Consider the following 10,889-nt stretch of genomic DNA (forward strand, 5'->3'; position numbering starts at 1 on the left):
CCCGGTGCCGCTGTATATGTCGGTGTGTGTCCCTGTCCCGGTGCCGGAGCGCGCCGCGGCCGCAGCGGAGCTGCGGGAGGAGGAGCCGCGGCCGGGGCGGATCGCGGCGGGGCCGGGCCGGGCTGGGCGCGGGTGGCGGGGGGGCCCCGCCGGACCATGTGAGGAGCCCCGACGGGGCGAGCGGGGCCTCCCCGGCCAGGGGGCACTTGCGGAGCCCCGCGCCCGCCCACCCACCATGGGGGATTTCTACGACCCGGAGCACCCCACGCCGGAGTAAGCGCGGGCCCTGCGCGGCCTCGGGCCCGCCGGCGCCGGGCAGCGCCGGCCGCGGGCAGCCGGGACGCTGCCCCTTCCCATTCCCCTTCCCTTCCCCTTCCCCCTTCCCTCTCCTACACCCCTTCCCTTCCCCTTCCCCTCTCCCCGTCCCCTTCCCTCCGCTCTCCCTCCGGCCCGGGGTAGGCCGCACATCCCCGGCCTTGCGTGATGGCCGCGGCCGGGGCGGGCGCGGGGCGGGCGGGCAGCGCGGGGCGGGAGCGGCCGCGCCGGGGGCGGCGGGGCGGGGGGGGGAGGGGGGCGCGTCGTTTCCTTCCCTGTGTCCCCCTTTCCCGGTGTCCCCCCTCTTTCCCTGTGTCGTCCTTTCCCTGCCCCTGTCCCTGTCCCGTCCCTGCCCGGGGGAGCGCGGGGGGAGCCGGGCGGAGCGTGCGGACGTGTCCCGGCCTCCCCGCGGGGCCATTTTTCACCACCACCTTTATTATTGTTGTTATTACTATTAACATTATTTTTTCCCGCTTAGCGAGCCCCGTCTTGATTTTACGCCTTGAATCCTGCCCGGCCCCGGGCGGCCCCTGCCCTGACCCCATTTTCTGCCAGGAGGAAGGAGCCAGGGAAGGGGGAGCAGTTTAATGGCCGGGAACTCTGGTTCTCTTCTGGATGGGGAATTTCTCCAACACACCCCCTTTATCCCGCCAGGGCCTCCGGCTTTATCGCCTCTCCTGAGCAAAGTCACTCCTTCCCCGCTGGATTTCTCGCCCCCCCCTCCCCCCCCCCCCCCCGCCTTTTCCTGCTGGTTCTCAACGCTATTTTTACATTTTTAGACTTCCCTGGCAAAGCATTCGGGGGCTCCGTAAACTTTGCCGGCTCTGGAGCAGACACCTGGCACGGAGCCCCTCCCCGTGCAGTGGTGGGATTGGAGGAAAAGCTAAAAATAGTGGGTTTTTTGAGCAAACAGAGCAAACCTTTTCTGAGCGGGTTCTGGCTGTGCCCACCTGGAGCAGCTGAGGAACAGCTTCCCCTTGTTCCAGTGAAACGGTGCTGGTGGCTGAGCCGTCTGAAATTAGTGGGAAATGGAGGATTTGATTCAGAATCCAGGCTGTGTTTTGCTCCTGGGGCGGGAGAACCTGGAGTAAAGCCTGATTTGCTTCAGCTGAGCCCTGGGGGGGAGTGACTGTCCCCTTCCCGAGGGACCCTCTGGGTCCAAAGGACTCTCCAGTCGAGCCCAAAAGTTTTGTCCTAATTTAGGTATCTCACCTTTGAAGTCTGGAGTGTTGGGAGGGATCCTGGCACCGTGGGCTGGACTGGCACGTGGGATTTGGGATCCCAAAGCATCCGGGTTGTCTCATGTTTGTTGTCCGAAAATGTCCAGTGGTGCTGACCTGGGCTGTTGGGTGGAGCTGGAACGGATTCCCTGACGGCTTTCTGAAGGAATTACTAATTAATTGGCCTGATTTTGGGGTTTCCTCGGGGTGTCAGTTCCGTGTTGGGGCTCGGGAAGTTTTCGGGAGTGTCCTGGTGTTTTTAGGAGTTGTGTTTCCCCGTCCCTGCCACGAATCCCGGTGTTCCTGATGTGTCTGTGCCGTGTTCCTTAATGCTGTGTCTTAATTTGGGGGTGCTCTTCCCAGCACAGGAGCTTTTCCCTGGAGAAGAGGATTATTTGGGATTACTAGGTCGTTAGAAATGTCCCAGGATGTGTTGGGTATTTGGGAAGAGTGGAATTAGAACCAAACCCCAGTGGCTGTGGGATGTGCTGCTGGAGACTGTGGCTTTCCCTATCCTGTGCCTGCTGGGGGGTGGGATGAGGAGGGGTGTACTCAGTTTGTTTTTTGGGATGAGTTGCTGTTGGAATTGCTTGGAGAGTGTTGGGCAGAGCCTGGTGGTGAGAATGGAGCCTGGGAAATCATTGGGCTCAGCCTTGTTTTCCTGGAAATTATTCCCTGGATTTGGAGCGACCTTCAGGATCATCCAGTGCCACCCCCTGCCATGGGCAGGGACACCTCCCACTCTCCCAGGTTGCTCCAAGGCCCATCCAGCCTGGCCTTGGACACTTCCAGGGGTGCTGCTGGGCTGGAGCTCCGCGCTGGCCGGAGGAGGTGGATGTTGAGCCGGGAGCTGAACGATGGATGTACATTCCAATGGCTTTTACTGGAGTTCTCCTGTTGGGAAAGAAGCTCTGTCCGGCTTTTCCCTGGTCGGTCGCTCTCCGTGTCCATTGTCAGCCACAGCTTGGATTCCTGAGAACTTCAGCTTCCAGCAGAACCTCAAATTTGGGCCAACTTCATTCCCAGAGCTTGGAGCCACCACCACACTCCACATGGAGCTTCTCCTTGGAGCTGCCTGATGCTGGCCTGGACCTGCTTAGAATTCCAGGATGGTTTGGCTTGGAAGGGACCTTAAGGATCATCCAGTGCCACCCCCTGCCATGGGCAGGGTCACCTCCCACTAGCCCAGGTTGCTCCAAGCCCCATCCAGCCTGGCCATGGACACTTCCAGGGATGGGGAGCCACAGTTTCTCCAGGAATCCTGTTTTTGATGGATATTTGATGGATGTTTCTTGGTGCTGTTGCTTCCTTGAAGAAGATTCCGAGATCGTCCCCGTCCACTGCATCCCGAGGGTGGAGGAACCTCTTGGACAGGTGACATGTTGGTGATGTCATCTCATGGAGTCGAGACCTCCAAGGATTTCTTTCCCTCACGTCCTTGTGTTATGACAGAAAATCCTTTTTTCCACCAGGGAGCCCTTCCCAGTGGGAATTCGGCTCCGTCCTGGGGGGAGATGGTTTTCCAGCCGTCCCGCCGGGGATGCTGGTGGGGCTCGGTGTGTCCACGGGTGGTTTGGAGGGGTTGGGATTCAGGATCAGACCATTGGAATGTTCCACTGGTTTTGTTAACGTGACCTGATACGGATTCAGACAGTTTGGAATTCCAGGTTTTTGGTTGTGGCCGTTCCCAAGGTTTTTTTTGCTGTTCTTTGGAGCTGTGGAGACTCCAGGGCTGTTCTGTGTCGGTGTCACTTTGGGTCTCAGTGGTTTTTTTTCTTCCTGTGGGAATCTGGATTCTATTTTCTGCTTTTCCCTAAGGAAAACCATCCAGGAGGTTGATTCCCTCAGCTCGAGCTCCTGGAAAATGTGCTGTGGTTAAAGGCCCAAATTAGATCCATGGGTGTGTCCTGATCCACCTGGGAGGCAAAGGTTGCATTTTCCACCTGCATTCCCTTGGAATGCTGCTCCCCTTTATTAGCCATGATCCCATGGGATGTGAAGGGGAGAAGGGAAAGGGAGAGACTTGGCTCTCGCTGGATCCAAGGAGTTTCCAGCTCCGTGTTCCTGCTTTACTGTGTCTGAAGAGCTGGATTATCAAAGGAAAACTCTCTCTATGTGTTTGAATTTGGGAGCCTGAGTGGGGAATTTGGGAACCTGGCCCCGGACACTTCCAGGGATGGGGCAGCTGCAGCTTCCCTGGGAATCCTGTGCTTGGATCTGCTGCTGGAATTCTAAACAGACTTTGTTTGGGTGGATATTTGGAAGGGAAGAGAGGATTTATAAACACCTGGACATTGTTCCTTCCAGAACTTTAGGACTCCTTGAGGAAAAGTCCTGAGGAAGTCCCAGTGTGGCTCTGGTTGTTGGAATGTTGGTCGGACACTTCCTAAAAAAGATTTTCTTTTTCCTTTTTTTCCGTCTTTTCCCATTTTTTTAGGGGGTAAGCTTCCCTCAAATTGCTCCATCCCTGCAGCTGCATCTCAGCTTTTTGGGATCCATCCCAGAGGCTGCAGTTCCTGGGAGATCCCAGGGAATGTTTTGGATCAGGAGCTGAAATTCAGGAGAATGTGAGCCAGGAGTCAAAACTGGCTCCATCATTTTAATGGGAGAGGAATCCCTTGGGCTGGATCGGGAAGGAGCCGGAGCCTGGGGAACACTCCATGTGGATCCCTGTTTTCCAGTGGATTCCCACTGTCTTTCCCCCCATTGCTCCAAGATTTTCCAGCTTTCTGAGCATCACTTTGAAATTCCATGATTTCCTTCCTGAAATGCACCAGCAGCTGGGAATCCAAAGTGTGTCATTCCCGGGGTATTTTTTTTCCAACTTTTTGCGTGGAAATCCAACAGGAAAAACTCCGGAGCCTGGTGCTTGGTGTTTCCCTTCACAACCAATTCCCAGCCTGGAATTTTAGTGCCAATTCCTGGTGTAAAGGAGCAGGAAGGAGCTTTATTTTCTTTTATGGATTTGAGAGCAATTCCCAGAATATTCCCATTCCCACCTTAACCTGCCAGGCAGAATTGTAGGAGGTTTGGAATGTGATTTTGGGGCTGGGAAGTGTCTTCCTGTTAAATTTGGGATGAGTTTGGGGTAAGAATGGGATATTTTGGGCTTGGATATGGGGAATTTTGGGAATATTTGGAGCTACACGTGTGGGAATTAAGGGGTGACCTGGTGAAAAATACACGGAAATTCCATGGGTTTGCCTCAATGTGAAGCTTGTAGGACACATCTTTGGGAATTTGGGGATGGAGGGGACAGGATTACTCCTTCCAGCTTCATTTCTGGGAGCAAGGGAATGTTGGGAATGGGTTGGGAATGGGTTCCATGTGTCTGACTTGGGTCTGGCAAGCCCTGGAACAGAGAGAATTCCTTGTTTTCCAGGCATTTTTTGAGGGTTAGAGGGTGAAAAATACACGGAAATTCCATGTTTTTGCTTCAATGTGAAGCTTGTAGGACACAATTTTGGGAATTTCAGGATGGAGAGGACAGGATTGCTCCTTCCAGCTTCCCTTTTGGGGCCAAGGAGATGTTGGGAATGGGTTCCACATTTCCCAATCCGTCCCTGCGAGCCCCAAACCAGAGAGAATTCCTTGTTTTCCAGGCGTTTTGGGAGCCAAAGGTGCAGTGCCAGGGGGGTGAGGATAAACTCAGGGCTGGAATTTGCTGTCCCAAGGAAAACCCCTGGGGATGGGGATACCTGATGGAGGGGAGGAAATTCCAGGTTTTACCTGGACCAGGAAGCCAGGGGGTGGGAGGAGATGTGCTGGAGCCCAGGGGTCCTTCCCAAATCCCTCCCTTTGGAGGGAGGGGCGTGGCCTTGCTGCTCCTGGAGGGTTTTTTTCCCTGGTTTTTAGCACAAAGCCCAAATTCCCCAGGAATTGGCTCAGCTCAGGTGGAGCCTCAACAGCTCCAGGTGCTGGGAATGAGTTGGGAATGAGTTGGGAATGAAGCCCCATCCCGGTCCCTGGTAACAGCAACTGTAAGTAAATGGAATTTTCCTGATTATCCTTGTTATTATTCTAAAATTCCTCGAGTTTTCAGCTTCCTTGACTCTTCTTGGAATTCTTTTCTTGCTCCCAAATGAATTTTAACTTAAATTGAGCAATTTAAAAAGAGCAACTTGAAAAGAAAAGCAACTTTAAAAAGCAGCTTAACCAGAGGAATTTTCCTGTGCAGGGATTGTGTGGGAAAGGATTTGGGAAAAACTTAAAAGATGGATTTTTTTTCCCTACTTTTCCCCACTAATTCTTAATCCTAAAAGTGGCTTTTGCTGGAAGGAGGAATGTTTGGTTGTGGTTGGACTGTGGTGGTGCCTCTTGGGGGGGTCACAGCAAAGTGTCCATGGGCTGGAAAACATGGAAAGGAATAGAATTGGGATGGTGAGGGGAGATAAAAAATGTTGGGAATGGGGATAAGCAGCTGGGGGGGAGGTGTTGAAGCTGTGGAATTGAGGCTGAGCTTTAAGCCAGGCCTAACCCTGGTTTTAGGAAGGTTTTAATTTGAGTTAGAGATTGAATTAAAAATTGTTAATGGGGGGGGAAATAGGGAGGGAAATAATGTCCTGGGCAGCTCTGATCCCAGGAATGCTGCTCTGATCCCAGGAAAGCCCCTCTCCCCTGGCTAAAGCTGCTGTGGAGCTTTGGGTTTAATGTGGGTTTGTGGTTTCTTGGTGCAGTTCCCCTCTGTCCATCCCACCCCTGGTTTTCCAGAGGGAAAAATCCATCTCAGACCATCCTGGAGATGCTAAACTGCATTTCTGTGTCAGATCCAGGCCTGGATGGACCCAGGGATGGGCCTGGGTTTTAGGATTTAATTGCATCAAGGCGGGAAAACTCAGTTTAAAATTCCCTTTTTCCTGTGAGACGATTCCTTGGATGGCTCTTTGTTCCTGCTGAGGGGAAGGGAGGGGGTTTGGGGCAGGGATTACCTGGGAAGTGATCCCATTTCCATGACACTGCTGGGAAGTTGTTGACTCCAAAAGCTGCTGCTGGAATGTCCTTCCCTGCTCCCAGAGGAGGAGGAGGAGGAGGAGGGGGAAGCTTTCCAGGGAATGCTGCAGAGCCAGGAGCTGTGGTTTGGAGTCCAGGTGTGGATTTGTTCCCTCTGTTTTTGAAACCATCCCTTTTCCATATCCATCCTCATCCTCACCCTTCCATCCTCATCCTTTCCCTCCTTGTGGCAGGTGAATCCCTTTCCCAGCTTTCCTGGGAGTTCTTGATTGCTTCCAAACTTCATTCCTTCCTCAGATATTCCCTACTCTGAGCAAAAAGGGGAAAGCAGGATTTGGGGGGAGTATGGGAATTCCCAGAGATTTTGGGGAAGGAGCAGGGTCCTTTATTGGAGCAGGAAACTGGATATTTTCTTCTTAACTGGACCTTTTTCCTGGAGAATTCCCAAAATGCTGGAATTCTGACACATAAAGAATGAAATAATTGATAAATGAGGTCACTCCCCGTTTTTATAAATGAAAGGATAAATCCTGATTTTCTATGGATTCAGCTCCTTCTTTCCCTGGAATGTCCAATCCTCCCTTTTCCTTCATATTCCAGCCCGGGACAAACGGTGTCACTTCCCCTGCTCCAAACTTCCAGCCCCAAAACCTCAGGGAAAATGTATAAAGCAGGAAATGGGGATTTTGGGAAGCAGGATTTCAGGGATGTGCTGCAGGAAAAGGCACCTTGACCTCATTTTCCAGAGAGCTCGGCTGGAATTCCAGCTTCCATTTAAATAAGATATTTTATAGGGATTTCCCCCCTTCCTGTGTGTCCTTTTACCTTTCCTCTCTCCATGTTTGTTTTTTTTTTTTGGGAAGCAGCAGGATTTCCTGTTAACTTCCCAACTTTTCTTCTGATTGTACATTATCCATATGCAGAGCAGGATTTCTGGGAGCAGGGACACTTTGGGATATTAAATCCCAGTGCTCTGCACAGATTTCCCAGCAGTTCATCCCAGTCTTCCATGAATCCCAAGGGCAGCTGCACTTTTATCCTTGTTTTTCATCCCACATTTGGGATTATTGAACCCAGTGGGTGATGGCTCTTCAGGCCTGGGAGTGTTTTAGGAAATCCTTCAGTTCTGAGGGTGGGAGTTGAGGGGAAATTTAGGGATATTGGGAAGGAATCCTTGGCTGGGAGGGTGGGGAGGCCCTGGCACAGTTTTCCCAGAGAAACTGTGGATGCTTCATCCCTGGAAGTGTCCAAGGCCAGTTAGAGCAACCTGGGCTAGTGGAAGGTGTCCCTGCCCACGGCAGGGGGTGGGAATGGGATGATCCTTTAGATCCCTTCCATCCAAACCATGTGGAATCCCAAGATTGAGAGCAGCAGAGAGGGAATTCCGTCCCCAGCATCCAGGGATTTCATCTCCAGCATCCAGGGATTTCATCTCCAGCAGGATGGTGCAGAATCCCAGGGATGCAACCCCTTCCTCCGAGGTGAAACCTGCCTGGAAAATTCCTTTGGGGCTTCAGGATCTTGTTGGGATAACAAACTGACCTTCTGCTTTCCTTCCCCCTGCTGTGGATGAAGGTGATCCATGGAATTCCATCTGCATCCAGACATATTTTTGGCTCACCCAACCTGAGCAAAACAGGTTAAATCCCATTTTAGGAAGTTGGGATTTAACTGCTGAGGTTTTGCATTTTGTGCCCTTTTTTCGGGCAGCAAAGGGCTTTCAGGTGGATCCGTGTGAATTCCTGAGCTGAATTCCTGCTGGGAATGGGCCTTTTCAGCCTCCCAGGGCTGTTAGTCTGCAGATAGGGAGATAAGAAAACCTTGAGGCTTCCAGATTTTCCTCTTTTAAGGAGAAGAAAAGTTAAGAAACTGGGGTATAAGGGAGGTGAGGCTCGGAAAGTTTTGTCTTTTAGACTTTGGAATCCTGATTTGGAATTTTTTTGGCTCTTTAGCATAAGGAAAACTTGACTAAAATTCAGATTATTGGGTGGGATACACCTTAAAAATGGAGGTTTAAGCTCCCAGGAAATGCTGGAGCTGCCTTGTAATTAAAATTGATCTTTAATTTATATTAACATTCCCATGACAAAACTGAGATGTTTCCAGGAGTGGAAATACAGAATAACTAAATAAATATAATAAAAAAGCATCAATAGAATAGAATAAATAATAAGAATAATAAATACAACAAGATATAATTTATAGTAAGCAAATAAATATAATAAACCATTCATTTTCATCCCAGATTTTTCTGTACCTGCACAGAACAAGGTGCAGCCACTGGGATTGATCCCAACCTCTGGAGCTGGAAAACTGCTGGAAAACATCTGGGATGGATCCCCAGCTCATGTTCCATGTCTCCTGCCCAAGCTCCTGAGTTTAATTACCTGTTTCCCAATATTCAGCTACTGAAATCTGTATTTTTATGTATAACTGATGTTATTTTTTAAAGGGAAATATTTCCTTTTGGGGAATAATTTTGAGGAATAATTTTTACCAATTTTAAGAATAATTTTTTGAATTTTAGTAATGATAATAATAATTGTTAATAGTAGTTAAAATGTAATTATTGACATCTGTTCGTTGTAATCCTGGGCTGCACCTGGTTATGGGAAGTCTTGGAAATCTTCATGGAATTGTTTAGGTTGGAAAAGACCCCGAAATCACCCAATCCAGCGTTTCTGTTGGATCTTGTTTTGACTCCACTAAACCTCAAAATTGAACCCCCAAAATCCGGGACCGTCGAGAGCAACGGATTCCTGGGAGTCTAAAATTCCACCTTTTGGGAATTTAAAATGGAAACCTCCTTTTAGGTGTTCATTCCAAGTCCAGGAACTGCCCTTGGAGGGCTCCTGAGCTCCTGCATCGGCTGGATTCGGAATTCCAGACTTGGCTCACCCCATTAAATCTCGTGTGCTCCAGGGGCTGGAACTTGGCTCCTGTTTCCTCCCTGGAATAATTTATAACCTTTTAATCAGCTTTGGCAGTTGGGTGGGAGCCCTGGAAAATATTCCTGTGGGAATTGCTTTTTTCCAGTTTTGAATTTTTCTCCTAATTCCCAGTGGATGGTGGTTTAAATGGGACACGGTGGTTCCTGTGTCATCACCGCCTTTGGGTCGCTTGGAATCCAAAAACTTTGGCTTTTTCTTCTGGGAATTGATATTTCTGGATCAGTTGGTGCTTGAGGGGAAATCTGGGAACGTTTCTGCGGGAAATCTTTGGTTGTGACACCAAATTGTGGCTCAAAAGTGACGAAATGGAGCAAAATTCCGATGAAATGGAGCAAAATTCCAGCTCTAAGCTGTTTGGAGCTGGTGAGGGATTTTAGGATCTCTGGTAGGTCCCTGACAGAGATGGGTGAACTGTCCGTGTCTTGGTTGAGTTGTCTTGGGAGGACCAAAAAACTCCTGGAATCTCTCCCAGGAATTGAGCAAAGCAGGGACAGAGTCGTTGTGTTCTTCCTTCTCCTTCCTTGTGTGGAGCGGAGAACCTGGGAATTGTGGAAAGCTGGGCTTTCCCCTTGGTTGGGGTGAAGAGAATGGTCCTAATTAATTAATTGATGAGCTTTGAGCTGCCAAAAGACTTGGCATTAATTGATTAATGGGCTTGATTACTTGATTAATGAAGCATCATCATCAGGGCAAATATCCAGGGCTGCGGATCCATGAGACCTCCCGAAGTATCTTTAATTCCTCCTTAATCTTTTCAATTCTTAAGGAAAATATTAAAATCCAAGGAACCCCAAATGCAACTCTTTAAGTCCTGTTTTTGAGATGTTTCATACCCTCAGTTCTTCTCCAATGTGTTGGAATAACTCTTGGAATAACCTTCGGAAGACGCTGCCGAGCCGATGGTTGGCTCCGAAAAGGTTTGCTCTGTCCAAATCCACCTGGAATTTTCCAATGTGGAATTTTTTGAGCCCTCCTGTGCTCCTCTGCAGAGGTGGATTTGTGTCTGTGGGAGGGCCAGGGGGGGCTGGGGGGTTGGTGTCCCCTCACTCCCCGTCTCCGGGTCCGTCCCATCCCAGACCTGGGGACCGAACGTTCCATTCCGTGTGTCTCCTGGTGTTTACTCCTGATTTCCTGTTTCTTTTCCATGTTCCCTCGGCTCGGTGACAACAGAGAAGAAGAAAATGAGGTGAGTGGAACCAGATCCTTCCTTGGTGACGCCGGAGCCCAACCTGGGGCTGGTCTGGCCAAGGGATTCTGTAGTTGGGAGCAACCAAGGGGCTGGATAAAGCAAATGGATGTTTTTCTGGGATTCCTCTGGTTAAATTTTTTTATAATTTTAATAATATTTTTAATTTCAGTAACTAGAGGTATTCATACCAGTGGATTATTATTATTATTATTATTATTATTATTATTATTATTATTATTATTATTATTATTATTATTATTATTA

The 10,889-nt window shown here is 49.9% G+C and overlaps 1 protein-coding gene across 2 annotated transcripts in view; it reads left to right on the forward strand.

Moving 5' to 3' along the window:
* The first annotated feature begins 138 nt into the window (after nucleotides 1-138).
* The window catches only part of SETD2 (SET domain containing 2, histone lysine methyltransferase), a 51,492-nt gene continuing 40,741 nt past the window's right edge, over nucleotides 139-10,889 (forward strand). For both annotated transcript variants that reach the window (XM_027670004.1, XM_027670005.1), the window contains exons 1-2: nucleotides 139-273; nucleotides 10,607-10,622. In XM_027670004.1, coding sequence (XP_027525805.1) covers nucleotides 236-273; nucleotides 10,607-10,622 — 54 coding nt within the window. In that variant the 5' untranslated portion in view covers nucleotides 139-235. The remainder of the gene's footprint in view (nucleotides 274-10,606; nucleotides 10,623-10,889) is intronic.

The sequence above is a fragment of the Corapipo altera genome, unplaced genomic scaffold (genome assembly GCF_003945725.1).
Source record: "Corapipo altera isolate COAL_440 unplaced genomic scaffold, ASM394572v1 298, whole genome shotgun sequence".
NCBI classification, from domain to species: domain Eukaryota; kingdom Metazoa; phylum Chordata; class Aves; order Passeriformes; family Pipridae; genus Corapipo; species Corapipo altera.